The 14,835-nt window shown below is 42.1% G+C and overlaps 1 protein-coding gene across 5 annotated transcripts in view; it reads right to left on the bottom strand.

Annotated features, from left to right (window-relative positions):
- Positions 1 to 1,032: 1,032 nt before the first annotated feature.
- Septin6 (septin 6) overlaps positions 1,033 to 14,835 on the bottom strand; it is a 76,397-nt gene continuing 62,594 nt past the window's right edge. Inside the window, exons 9-11 of one of the 5 annotated variants that reach the window (XM_060375335.1) lie at positions 13,715 to 13,905; positions 10,910 to 10,954; positions 3,810 to 5,750 (exon numbers count right to left, since the gene is read on the bottom strand). In XM_060375335.1, coding sequence (XP_060231318.1) covers positions 10,951 to 10,954; positions 13,715 to 13,905 — 195 coding nt within the window. In that variant the 3' untranslated portion in view covers positions 3,810 to 5,750; positions 10,910 to 10,950. Of the gene's footprint in view, positions 3,618 to 3,809; positions 5,751 to 6,226; positions 6,954 to 8,805; positions 10,831 to 10,909; positions 10,955 to 13,714; positions 13,906 to 14,835 lie in introns of those variants that run through there. The other 4 variants (XM_060375336.1, XM_060375337.1, XM_060375334.1 and 1 more) reach the window with 4 other exon arrangements.

Raw genomic sequence — 14,835 nt, forward strand, 5'->3', positions numbered from 1 at the left:
GAAAAGATCATCCCTAGTCAGGTTTCCCAGAAGCAGAAAGACACATGGTATATACTCACTTATAAGTAAATATTAGACATATAATATAGGATAAACATACTAAAATCTGTACACCTAAAGAAGCTAAGCAAGAAGGAGGACCCTGGGTTAGATGCTCAATCCTCATTCAGAAAGGAAAACAAGATAGACGACGGAAGAGGGAGAAAAACAGTGAACAGGACAAGAGTGTACCACAGAGGGCCTCTGAAAGACTCTACTGTGCAGGGTATCAAAGCAGATGCTGAGACTCATAGCCAAACTTTGGGCAGAATACAGGGAATCTTATGAAAGAAGGGGGAGATGAAAGACGTGGAGGGAAAAGGAGCTCCACAAGGAGAACAACAGAACTGAAAACAAAACAAAACAAAACAAAACAAAAAAATCCTGGGCACAGGGGTCTTTTCTGAGACTGATACTCCAACCAAGGACCATGTGTGGAGATAATCTAGAACCCCTGCACAGATGTAGCCTGTGGCAGCTCAGTGTCCAAGCAGGTCCCCTAGTGAGGGGAACAGGGGCTGTCTCTGAAATGAACTCAGTGGTTGGCTCTTTGATCACCTCTCCCCACCCCACCCCACCCCAGGGGTTAAGCAGCCTTGCAAGGCCACAGAGGAAGACAATGCAACCAGTCCTGATGAGACCTGATAGGCTAGGGTCACATGGAAGGGGAGGAGGACCTCCCCTATCAGTGGACTTGGGGAGGGGCATGGGAGGAGATGAGGGAGGGAGCGTGGGATTGGGAAGGAATGAAGGAGGGGGCTACATCTGGGATACAAAGTTAATAAACTAATTTATAAATAAATAAATAAACTTAAAAGAGAGAAAACAAATTAGAACAAATGCCAGCAAGGCTATGGATAAAATAGGACCTTTATATACTGTTATTTGGAAGGTAATGTGGTCCAGGAGTATGAAAACCTATATGGATGTTCTTAAAAAATAAGATCTACTATAAAAAAAAAGATTTATTTTAAATTATGTGTATGTGTGCAAATGAATTCTGGAGCTTCAGAGGCCAGAAGAGGGAGAGGAAGCCCATGAAGCTGCAGTTACAGGGGCAGATGTGAATTCCTGACCCAGCTTTTGTGCTTAGGAACCTGGTCCTCAGCAAAAGCACTAAGTGCTCTTAACATGTGGGTCATCTCTCCAGCTTCACCCATGAATGATGTTTTTTATTTTCATTTATTTAGTGAGTTTGTTCCCACATTTGCCTGAACCACGGCACATGACTTAAATTTAGAATTGACAATTGCATGTGTCAGTTCTCTATATCCACCACATGAGGGGTCAAACTCGGGTCATTAGGTTTGGCCAAAGACACTTTTCCTGCTGAGGCATCTTGTTGGCCCTAATGCCCAGATACTTTGTATCTTCAATGTGTATTAGTTCTAGAAAGGATTTTCTGGTACTCTCCTTTTCTAGAGAAGCCTCACCCCCAACCAGCACTGCCACAGTGCTGAGACAGAGTCTGGATAAGTAACCCGGACTGGCCCCAGACTCACTATGTTTGGTCAGACAAGACATCCTCTTCCCTACAATTTCTGAATGCTGAGATTATAAGAATGTGACACCATCACTGGCTTTTTGGAGTTTGGGGATTTTATTGTTTTTAGTACTGGAAACGGAACCCAAGGCTTCAAACTCAGATTTTGGTGTTCTTCTTCTGTGAGGGGGTGGAAGTAGAGTGCCAGGGCATGTGTGTGGGAGATCAGAGAACAACTTACAAGGAATCAGGCATCTACTTTCACCATGTGGGTCCCGGGGATGGAAATCAGACAGTTTGGTTTGGCATTTTACTGTATCATCAGTCTGCTTTTGGCTCCTTAACATAACTTTCCCCCTGTTCCAGCAGGCTAAGAATTCTGTATTTTCCCACACCTCCACAAGATCAATGTTCAGCAACGTCATAGGGGACTCTGCTGCCCCCTAGTGTGCACGCTGCGTAGAGGCAGGTCAATGCTGTTTACTCTGGTACCCAAGCAGAGGCTTCCAGGTTTTCCTAAGGAGAAGACTCCCTGGTCCTTTCTTCAGCATTTGGTCATTAGGCAAATGAAGCTTTACTCACAACCAGATTTATGAAAACTGATATCTCTGACGTCTTTCCCTTTTGCCTACCTTAATGCCAGGGAGGCATCCCTGAGAGACTCAAGGCTTAGTATCTACAGAATGCCTTTCAACTCAGGAAATTAGGAGATTCACATCACAGGAGTAAATGAAGGAAGTAGCAAAGAGCTGTTTTGGTTTCATAATTAAAACTTACCTGGATCTTTTTTCTGTGGAATGCCATTTTCTGTGTTCACCCTACCCCCACTCTCTGACGCTCAGTTCATTTGATTAGTCTAAACAATGCTAATTAAAGGAAAAGCAGAAGAGTACATGCTAATACCCACCCTGTCCCATTGGAATTCCAGACCCAGGAAGAAGAAAGGAAAGGCATGGCAGTGCACCAAGGAAGACTTGGTGGGTTCATGGTGTCTCTCTGAGCCTCCCAACTTATTTACTCAGGAGGTGGCCATCCATTATAAAACGAACTGTGGTGTGCCATGCCACCAACTGATGGGAGCAGATCATAGAGCCACTGAGCCATTTCTTTGAATTTTATTGAAAACTGACATGGACATTAGAAAGATAATGAGCTAAACAGTGCTGGCTCTGGGAAGTAGCTCGTGGAAAAGGAAAGCCCCAGAGGGGAAGTGACTGGTCACACCTTGGAGCAAAAAGAACCACAAAGAAAGGAAAACAAACACAGATTCTGGAAAACATGCAAAGAGGCTCTCTCAGGAGACGGAATGGCAGAATGTTGGCGTTTGTGGGATGAATACATGGCAATGAGCACATTCACATGGTATTCATATGTTAAGTAAAGCCAATGAATTCAAGGCAGATGTACCGACATCAAAGCTCTCCTGCCAGATACCAAGTTGAGCAGAAGCCTCTTGTAAAACCTCCAAAGCAACTTGGAAGTTTATGTCGAGAAGCTTTGCTCTCACTAAGCTCAAAACCCCCTCATGTCTTTCTCTAGCTGAATATTAATTGCTCCATTTCTCCCTCCTTGCTGGGGTCTGCAGACAGCCTGTGAAAGCCAAAGATGCAAATGTCACTCAACTTTCTTGTCCATATTCAGAATCAATTTCATAGTGCTTGAAGACAGTCAGAACCAGAGAAGTGTTTAAAAAAAAAAACTGAACAAACATCAAACTCAAAACCGTGTGAACAGTACTTCTACACCCACAGCTGAGGTCTCCTGCCCCAGTCACTTAACACCTGGGTAAGTCTTGTCGTTGTCTCTCTGAGGTTACATTTGGTCCATTTCCAGCTCTGATGATTCTTTTCCTGCCTTGTGAGTTTAGGACAAGACACTTCCATGTAAAACACCATGTGAGTCAGAAGAGAGCTTCTTGCCTGGACACAGGGACACATGTACACTTGTTGAGTGTGGTGTATATGTGCGCAGTTGCAGGGGAGGGGAACTGGTTGGTTTCTTGCTTGAGACAACATGAAGCCCTAACTAACTCTTCTAGAATGGCAGTCTTCTCCTTTAGATTTAGTACAGCTGCTGAAGACAAGGTTAAAAAAAGCTGGAGAGGGAGAGAGAAAGAGAGAGAAAACACGAAGTTAGCCGAAGAGAAAGGACATTCAAAGTGACATGTGAGGGGAGTGGGCAGTTGGAAGTAGCACAGATTAAATGCTGAGAAGACAGGAACAGGTCATGGATGGGCCATCACCATGGGGAAATCTGTGGAGAAGATTTGAAGAATACCACACACCGGTTTAATGCGTCTTGTCTTGCTTTAATTAAAAAAAAAAATAAGCACATATCAACAGCCAAATGTAAATACGAAATGACTTTTCTTAAAAGAATCCAAACTAGGTATAGAGAAAGCAGAGTCATTGGTTTAAGAGAAATGAAGGGCGTGTGTGTTATGTGTGTGTTGTGTGTGGTGTGTGTGTGTGTGTGTGTGTGTGTGTGTGTGTGTGTGTATGTGTGTGTGTGTACTTCAGGAAAGCCATTCCATTCTAGTCTGGGAAAAGAAAAGCACAAACCATTTCTAATGACTGGTTTTTGTTTCATTAGAAGTAAACAGAGCCCTTAGGGTTTTTTTTTTTTTTTTAAATAGTAACAGCTGTACTACTTAAAAAGTCTTTCAAGTGAAGAAAAAAAAAAAAAACCTTCCCGTTTACAGTTAGAAGAGAGATAAAACTTCTTGTCATCTCAATTCTTTCAATAGATTTGATTGCTTTTTCTATTCACCAAAGTTCTCTCATTACAAGAAGCCACACAGTGAACCAGTGAAATGTTTACTGGCCTTGGCCTGGTCCAGACTTAGAGGAAAGCTAACTGGTTATCCGGCATCTTGGCAGCTGGCTTAGGGCCTTCTCTTCACCTGTGTCTACCCACCCCCTCCTATTACTCTGTGTGAAAACCCTCAAGACTAATCTTGTCACCAAGAACATATATAAACATTTGGATCCCTTGGGAAAATGGATTGGGAACCCAAAATCATGAAATTTTGCCTAGGCTTTGCCAAGAAATATCAGTGGGGCCTTGGATAAGTCTCTTTTTTTCTCTACTTGTCTATTTCCTCCAACAGCATGAGGGCTTATATCAGCCACGATGACCAAAAAGCTCCCCATTTTATGTACAAGTCCTGCCTGCTTTTGGAAGATTTTATGACTCAAATACTTGTGAAGTATTTTGAGATCCTCAAGCCTCAAGTAGTTGAATTTATATGCAAATGAAAATGAAAGACCTCGTTTAAAAATTGCAAATACTTCTTCAGAAAGATGATGATGCTGGGTTGGCACTCTGAGAAGGTGGATTAAGACCCCTAAAGCAGCTGGGTGTGCTGGTGTTTGCCTTTAACCCCAGCACTCCAGAAATACAAGCAGGCAAAAGTGAATTTGAGGCCAGCCTTGTCTACATTGTGATTTCAAGAACAGCTAGGGCTACCAAACAAAAAACCCTCAGGACTCCATGACTACAAATAAGAGGCCTTTCTCTAGGAGACCCAGACTGCCTTACTCAGTAGCCTGACTTTTCTGGGATATTTGAGGATTTTGCTTTGGGGTTTTGTGTTCTTGGTGGCAGTGGTTTGTTTTGCTTTACCTCTAGGCATAGGGTTTCCTGAAATTTTCCACTTCCAATTGGTTTTCCCCAAAGAACTAGCTCATGCTTTCCCATTGTCACCCTGAACTTGCCTCTGGTCATCAGCTAGTACATATCAAAATGGCCTTCTCTCTTTGCCAACAAGAAAAGAGAAAGTGCATACATTGACTTGCTTGCTTTTAACTAGTTCTGCTTTGGGTTTACTCTTGGCTTCAGGGTATTAACTGTGATTGTAGAGAATGGCCCCTGCCCTTTTACAACAGTTCAGAAGGCCTGCAAACTTATTATTACCTTGTGTGTTTTTTAGAGGTAGTGATCAGACAACCACCATTAAAACATGAAAAAAGAAGAATGTCATGGTCCATGCCAGTGGGATTGGGAGGCAGAAGCAAGTTGCAGAACTCAAATGAAAAAAACAAAACAAAACAAAACAACAAAAAACAAAAACAAAAACAAAAAATGCTTGAAGTACCAGAGGAAGGGTAGAGAGCCCAGCTGTCTGGCACCATTAAAAAAACAAAAGAGAGAGACTTCGCTTAAAAGGCTAAGTGGAGTCCAGTCCAGCTGTAGCAGGGCATACTATTCAGTACACAGCCATGGATTACTGCAAAGGAAGGGCAGAGAGACGCCATATTAGCCACAGATCACTGCTAGGTCGCCTCTAGCTCTTGCTCTGTCACTAGCCAAACACCAAAAGCCATACTGTGCCTCATAGCCCTGACAGTGGAAAGCTCTGTACTTTTCAAAATCCACATTCAGGTGGGACCTATTATAAAATATGAAACCCTTAGACCAAATAAATGACCTTTCAAGTAGAGCACCTATTTTTTTCCTCCAGCTAATGGTCTTCTCTTGTAAGTGGCATCTGTGCAAATGCAGATCCAACCCATCATTACATTCATCAGGTAGATTAGAATACTCATCCAGGCAACCCCAAACCTAGATTCTTTGACCAGCTCACCAGTTTAGAAACTAGAATCATTATTCTTGCTATTCCCTCATTGGAGTGGGAAAAAAGGCCAATGGCATGCTGAAATCCCGAAGGAGAATTTTCTAAGTCTATTATTCAAGACTCTAGGCTGGTAATCACATTCTGGTTTATTTTACCTTCTGTATCTGTCAGGTACCCAGAATTAGAGAGGGGAAATAAACACTATCTTCCCCAGCTATCTACCAGCAGTTGTCTTTTGTATAGGAAGAGCTTAATGTGAATAAATGTGTGGCTGGCTTTTAATACTGGATTATATAATGTGACTTTGAGATGGGATGAAGATGGTAGAAGGCATCACCAGCAATTCTTTTAGAGCCTATATTATAAGCTATGGCTCCTGGGATTGTAGGAGTTGGAGAACAATCCTATTCACTAAGGCTGCAGGAGTCTAAGCTCTGAGCCCTGAGTGGTGCTTATCCAGCCACAGTGGATGAAAGTACCTCAAGGAAACAAGTATCAAATCAAGTATCAAAACAAGTATCAAATTCAAATGGGGAAGCTGGTTCATGAAAAGTAGCAGATAGCAACCTGTAAACATGTCACAATCTGGCAAAGGTGGGAATGGGGCGGTGGGGGCACATATGGCTGGGGGTTCTAGGAGAAGGACTGAGGTATGGAATATATCTTTAAGCCATGTGATTGCTGGCTTCTTGGTCAGAGGCCAGACATCATCATTTGACTCTCAGGCTTCTATAAACATTTGCAGAAAGGGGAGGGCATGGGTTGTATGCCCCCTAAACATGTTAAGGGGGGACATAAAGAGAGGGAGGCCCAGCTCTGTTGCACAGGAAAGGGCGCATCTACAGGAAGCCCAAACTGAAAATAAAAAGAGAGGGGTGTGTGTTAATAAATGGATGGATAAATGTACAATAAAAAGAAAGAAATTAAGTCATAACTAATAGATCAGATAGAATAACTATGTTAGATGGTCTTAAAGTCTTATGCACTGGCTCCTGTGAACATGCTTTCTCAAATGCATGGCAGCAGTAGTGGCGTTAAGAAGGACAATAAAGGTCAAAACCCACACAAACATTTCTAAAATTTGTTCTTCACAAACAACCTCCCAATACACACACATCCAGACAACCTTGTCTGTGAATACAAAGTCTCTAGTGACCTCAGGCCAGCAGATACAGCACAGGCTCACAGCCCCCTGTCCCACAGGATAAGAAGAAGCTGAGGTTTCAACTTTGGCATCCCTCAGAGCAAGCTAGCTGGCTAACTGCTACTCTAATCCAATACTTGTTCGCCAAGTGTGTGATGGGGTGGGGTTCCAACCAGTGACCTGTAAACCTGAACTACAGAAGCCCATCACAGGTTTGTGTTCATGTAACAGTCTGACCTGTCTCCTGCTGGGATTTCATTCCTATGCTATAAGTAGGTCAAGTTGTTTTGGTCTCTGTGTCACATATGAGGAGACTAACATGCCTGCGGTCATAAAGAAAGTATCATTACATCTAGGATAAGAGTTATCTACTCAGGACTCTCCTATCACTGGGAAAGTCTTATTGTCTCAGAGAATTTCTTGGCTCTAAATGTATCTACCTCCTTTTTCATGACCTGAAGAATTTTTTTTAATGGTTTAAATATGGTATGTGCTCCAAAGACTCACATATTGAAGGCTCCCTAAGAGGTTTTAAGGAAATAATTAGACTCTGAGGACTTTGATTTAGCAGAGAAATCCCTTGAAGGACTCATAATATGAGGGCTTTCCTGGAAGGCAGGCCTGTTGGAAGAAGTAAGTCACTGGAGCAAGGCCTGTAATGCGCTACCTTGTCCCTGCCTCTTTTCTCTGCTTCCTGGTTGACACAAAGTGAGCAACGCTGCTCCAGTCCACCCCTCCACCACGATGCTCTGCCAGAGCCCATGTTAGCCACATCAGTGAGGCCAAGTGACCAGGAACAGAACTAAACTTCCCTTCCTTCACTTGATTTTCTCTAGTACTTTTGGAAAAAAAAATGGATATCCATTCTATTAAATGAGGGCTATTTGGTGGGAGTGGAGTTAACAGAATATCCATATATGAGAGTGTGCAATCAATTTTCCACTGTGAGTGTGTCTGCTCTCCCACATACATAGGTCTTAGTCAGTCTGCATTCCAGGTGGCTTTACTAATTAAACCACCAAGTGAAGGTTTTGGAAAGGAGACACATAACCTTTGCTGCTTTCAGAACCTTGACAGCTAAGGCTCTCTTAGACCAACTGATCTAGAACTGCTTTTGCAGTCTACTACAAAGAAGTTTGTCAAGAAAAGACAACATACTTGGGGTTGAAACTGGCTGCTCTGTCTGTTTATCACTTTTTTCTTACTTAGAAGGAATGGCTTTAATTATAGTTTTCCAGGGTTCATCTTAGGGATGGCGACTAACAAACATGTATTCAGGTAAATCTGAATGAAATTGTGTCAAATAGGTATGCAATGAAATCTGGATTAGCCAAAATTGAATTCCCCAGGATATATCTGTCCTGCGTTCATTGAAAATGATAGAATAAAGAAACACCAAATGATATGAGCTCCTGTTATGTGTCTGACACTTGGTTAGGCACCTGAACTATGGTGGTGAACAGATATTCTAGGAATTTAGTCCTCTTAAATAGAAAGCTGCTATTTGATGTCAGTGTCCTAGCAGGGGCTCCAGGACTTGCTTTTAAACCAGGCAGTGAATCATTTTTCATTGTTTTTTTTTTTTTTTAGGATGCATTTGTTTGGCTCAGTTTCCCGGGCTTTCTGTTTCAGAAGCCTGGATGTACTTCCTTGCTGGTTTTGCTTGGAAGGAGGATGCCTTTGCCAGCTGCCTGAAGCCTCTAGTGCAATAGTTGCAGCCATTGGTTTGGTGACTAACAGCAGGCTCTCCATATAAACCACTTCATAGATAACCAGGGGACATCTTCACAGTACTTTAGTCTTCAATGTAAACAAACCCAAAGTAAGAAAGGCAATTTATGAGATCTCTGGGGTACTTCTAACACCAACTAGACATTTTATGTTAGCAAATTATTATTAATTTTTAGGTGTGATAATGATTAATGTGTTTGTTTTTAAACATCATTATCTCCTAGAAATATGTACTATGTATTTTATACATGTGAAATGATACAGCTTTTGCCTTACAATAATACAACATATCTGGGGTAATTGAGGAAGCAGCATTAGCTGTATGTCAATGATTCCTTGATGACTGGTCTCCAAGAATGTGGGGCTGAATTGTACTATTATCTCTTCTCTTATCTACATTTGAAAGTTTCCATGGTAGAGTTTTAAAAATAAATCAATCTAAGTGTGCTATTAAAAATATTTATGTTCAATTTCCCTTCACTACCTGATTTGGTGGAATAGACAAAAGGTGCTTAATCACTGCTTTCATCCATCCTATAATGACTGCTTTCACTCTGTTTAAAAACTGTGTGATAGCAGGGACTGTTCTATTTACTTCTGTAGTTCTCAGGGATCCTTAATAAGAATTACCTGCTTACCTCTTTAGCAGAGGTTTTCATGAATCTTGCACTTACAGAATTAATTTTTAAAAGTTTTATATGTGTGGACATGTGTGTGTGAGTGTGTGTGTATGTGTGTGTGTGTGTGTGAGAGAGAGAGAGAGAGAGTGGGTGCAGGTAACCACAAAGGAGAAGAGGTTGTAAGATACCCTGGACTTAAAGCTACAGGCAGTTGTTGGGCTGCCAAATATATATGGTTGCTGGCACCAAAACTCAGCTCCTTTGGAAGAGCAGCAAGTGTTCTTAACCACCTGAACCATTTCTCCAGATCCAGAATTGGCTTTTGGTTTTCCAAGACAGGGTTTCTCTGTGTAGCCTTGGCTCTCCTGGACTCTCCTTGTAGACCAGGCTGGCCTCGAACTTACAGAGATGCACCTGCCTCTTCCTCCCAGAGTGCTGGGATAAGAGGTGTGTAACACCGTGCCCAGCTCAGAATTGAATTTTTAAAAATTAATTTATTAATGTTGTTTGTGGGCACACATGCCATGGTGTGGTATGATCATAGGAAAAGTTTTGGAGTTGGTTCTAGCTTTCCACCATTATATGGGTTCTAGGGATTGAACTCAGGCTAATAGGCTTAAATGGCATTCTGTGAAAAGTAAATGCTGCCACTGAAGCCTGCTGGGCCACCTCACCAGCCCTCACAGAACAAAGTGTAAGGATTTTCCTATAGTATTTGAGGTCTCTTCATTTTTTTCCACCTTATTTTTTTATATTTTGGGGGTGGGGCATACAACCAAAAGAAACTGGAGAACTTGAACCCCTCAGTTAAGAAGCTAGAGGGAGACATAGAAGCAATTTCTCATTGCACATTCCTAAATCTGGGGTGTGTGTGTGTGTGTGTGTGTGTGTGTGTGTCAATACTGACTGTGACATTGCAGGTAGGCACTATGAACTCAGTAGTTTCCTGTTCCATCTCAAATCATTTTGAAAGTCATGATTATGCTTCTTTATGAAAAAGATATATCTGAACTGAAACCTTTCATGTTGGTCACATAATCTATCTACCCATGCTACACCGCTGTTCTAGCAGCAAAGGTCTGCAAATGCTCTCTCTCGAACACACACCTCCAATCAGGCAAGCAGGCATTCCACATGAGGATGCTCAATTTCAAGCCACTTCAGCTTATGTCTTCATGCTGTAAGTCTCGGGAGGAAACTAGCAGGTCCAATGAAGCCATTTCTTTTATGGTTAGCTCTGTGTATCACAAGTGTGGGGTTTGGGAAGTATGTTCTAGAAGCCACTGCCAGTTCTATTTAGAGTTAATAAAGCTTACCAGGACCCTGGGTCTCATGCAGCATGCAGCAAACAGCAGAGTTAACTGTAAAACAGTAAGAGCTGATGAAGATGGAGTGAGCATGTGGAGAAACACAATATCATGAACTGATACAAATATTTAAATGTTAGAGGTAAAAAGAGAATAGGAGAAACAGGGAAAGGAATGGGGAGGGTGGATTGGTAGACACCCCTGAAACACTGCTATTCTTTCTTAGTCTCCTTAGGGGCATCCAGAGGAAATCCCGAATCTAGAACTTGAACAGATCCAACCACAATCTGTCTAACTACCCTAATCTCTGCCCTCCCAAAATCATCACCAGCAAAAGCATCATGGGAGCAGAGTAGAAGGTTGATGACACATTTCCCAGAAGCTAACGAGTTGCTTCACAGAGATCCATAAGGAGCCCACATCTGCGGCCACGCACACATATTAGACTATGGATGGGGACAGACTAGTGTGCTGGCTCTGATTGCTAATGTAAGGTTCCACATTCCAGCAAGGTTTTCAACCGTCTCGGAAATGGAAAAGGGCACTGTCCCCAACCCCCGATATTTCTGAAGAGTGGGAAAAGTTGTGTCACTATCTAGAGTCTTCTGTATGGGATTACAGGAATTTAGTCAGTCTTGGGGAAAGTCTGGTCTGGAAGGAATTTTCACTGAACACCTTGAATAGAGACTATGCAGTAACATTTGTCAACCTGTGGGTCATGACTTCCTGGGAAGGTCAACCAACTCTTTTACAGGGGTCCCCTAAGACCATCAGAAAACACAGATATTTACAACTCATAACAGCCACAAAATTACAGTTGTTATTAATTCGCAACAGAAATAACTTTATGGTTCGGGTCACCACAACATGAGGAACCACAATAGGAAGGTTCTCGCGTGCAGCATCAGTGCAGCCTGAACAAAGCAGGTGATCTTCCAATCTTAGACAATTCTAGGGACTGAGTAGACAAGAATTACAGGCTGATGAAGGTATAGGTTATAGATGACAGAAAAGCTGAGTATTTTCTGATCTTTAAAATAGGAATAACAGGGCCATGGATGCAGCTCAAGGGTTCTGCTTAACACCTGCAGGCCCCGGGGTTCCTCTGTACCACTCTCCCCACAAAAAGATGATGACAATAATAGTTTTAAAAATAAAAATATGAATCATTTTCTGCTAGTATAAACTAATCTACCATCAATAATAAGTTAATGGATGGTGGATTCAAAAACATTTTCCATCTGGCTAGTTGAACCTTAGTAACAACAACAAAAATGTCATTGAATTTGATATGTAGGTTTTTGTTTGGTGGTTTTTGTTTTTTCAAGAAAGGTTTTCTCAGTGTAGCCCTGGTTGTCTTGGACTCGCTTTGTAGACCAGGCCGGCCACCACTACCCAGCAATATGTAGTTTTAAGATTCTATTCTGGAAAAAAAAAAGATCTCTGGACCAAGTTGATGAAAATGTTCAAGTTACATATTAGACAGTCAAACTGGGTATGAGATAGCAAAACTCAGTGCCTTGAAATCGTAAATAGTTTACATTTGTGGTGTGATTCCTAAGTGAGAAGCAGGGCACAAAGGCAAAAACATACTTCTTCCTTCTGGGAAGCATCTAGTGGCCGACTCAAACTAGTGGCCAAAAATAGAAGGTTATAGCCATCGTCATCTCTGGGACCCTAAGGATCTTTTAGTAAGGGTATTGTTAAATACTCCATCTTGGAGTACTCCAAATCCTACTGTACAAACAACTATAAGAGCATAAAGGAACCTCTGGATGTTTTCTTGCCAGAAACATTTTCCTCTTCTCTGGCTCTGAAATGAGGAATGAGTAATCTCTGCAAGCAGACACTGGGTTAGGGTCAGGACTATCAACTCACCAAACATTTGGAGAAACAAAATGGTTTTAGGAAATGGGCTATCCGGAGGACACTGGTTTCTGAAGACTCCTCGCTAAGTTCTTAGTACTCCAGGCTGGGCATAGCTAAGCAGCCAGAAAGATGCATGGCAACGGAATGGGAGATGAGAAATAGAGCGCAGCCTTCAGTGGCAGCATTTACCTTTCACAGGCTGCAGCTGTTGAGTAAGGGTTACATTGTAGGCCCCTCCCTTCAGATGTAGTAGGACCTGTAAGCTGCATGATATGAAACATCCAAGACAGTGTTTTTCAACCATCCTAATGCTGTAACCCTTTAACATAGTTCCTCATGTTGTGTTGATCCTCAACTATAAGATTATTTTGTTGATGCTTCATAACTATAATATTGCTACTGTTATGAATCATAATGTAAATATCTGATATGCAGGATATCTGATATGCAACCCCTGGGAAAGGGTTATCAACCCCAAAGGGGTCGCAACCCAAAGGTTGAGAACCACTGTTCTAGGGTCTGGGCCAGTGCCTAGAGTTTCTCCTAAAAATATCCTGTGTTTCTTTCACTCTCCTGGTCTGCCCATCCTTTTTGTTCCTCTCCTTATCCTTCTATAGCTCTCACAGTTTGTTTCCTACTTCCTAGTCCTTCCTACCATTTGCCAGGGGTTTGCAGAACTCTCTCAGATGGGACAAACAAAAAAGCTACACTTCTGGGAACACTATTCTCCTCCTTTCAGCAACTCAAACTTGGGTGCCATGGGGACAGTGAACACTACATGAGTGTAACTGCAGTCTGCAGTTCACACATGCCCATCAATCCCCTTGGCCTCTAGGTCTTGCCATGATGGAGGGGTGGGAATGAGTAGGAAAAAAAATATCACACACACACACACACACACACACACACACACACACACACACACACCTGCAGCCTGCTACTTACTTCTTCTTCTCTTTGTCTCTTTTCAGAGTCTGTGAACCTCCAGCCTGAGAACCCTGAGACTGGAGCAGCTCAGCTGCTGTCTTTCTCTGTTTGAAAGCATTCACTTCATCATCCAGGGATTTCTTCTTCTCCTCTAGCTTCTTCTTCTCTTCTTGGTGCAGTTTCTTCAGACGGTCAAATTTCTCATGCAGCTGGCAGTGGGGCACAAGGAAGTTAGAGAGAATCCCTCTGCAACAGCAAGCAGTCCCCAGCCTAGCCAAGACCAGAGTGGGTGAGAACCACCATGGCTGCAACCCTGCAGGACCCTGGCACATTAAGAACCATTCCTACTAGTGACCACAATGATGGCACAAAGGATTGTTCTGTTCATTGCTGTAGATTGTTCTCAGAATCTCTGCTCCTGAAATGGCCAAGAAACAATGCATTCTGCTTAACCAGACATTCTTTTTAAGACAACCTCTGCCATTATTGGGTGTGGTTGATAATATTTATTTAGTTTTTTTACAAGCCAACCACTAAATCTGATATATAAAAACTTTTTATTAATACAGAACTCTATTTTTTTTTCTTTTTGAGACAGGGTCTTGTTGTGCAGCTCAAGCTAACTTTGAACTCACAACCCTCCTGTCTCTGTCTTTTGAGTACTGAAATTACAGGTATATGCCATCATGCCTTGCTTACAACACTGTTAGAGTAGGCTCTGCTATTATGTCCGTTTTATGAGGAAAACTGAGTCTCATAAATGAGGTCATTTGGAAATCCTTAGAGGATTATATAACGTGATCTCTCATCTGTAAAGATCTTCTCCTGACCATACCCATCTTAGGATCCACCCATCTCTAGCCCTCTAAAGCCTGGGATTACAAACATGTGCATGTATGCCTGGCTCTTTATGTGGGTGTTGGAGAGCTGAACTCAAGTCCTCATGCTTGAAGGACAAGCACTCTTTTTCACTGAGGCATCTCCCCATGCATCATAGAAAAAACTTGAGCCATAGCAAAGCTAGTCAAAGGAAATATTTGCCCTTGAACAGAGACAAAAAATCTGTAAAATTGGATGATTTTTGAGGCCTCAGTCTTTTCAAACAATTTTTAAGATTTATTTGTTTTATATCTATGTGT

Source organism: Meriones unguiculatus, chromosome X (assembly GCF_030254825.1).
Source record: "Meriones unguiculatus strain TT.TT164.6M chromosome X, Bangor_MerUng_6.1, whole genome shotgun sequence".
Taxonomy (NCBI): Eukaryota; Metazoa; Chordata; class Mammalia; order Rodentia; family Muridae; genus Meriones; species Meriones unguiculatus.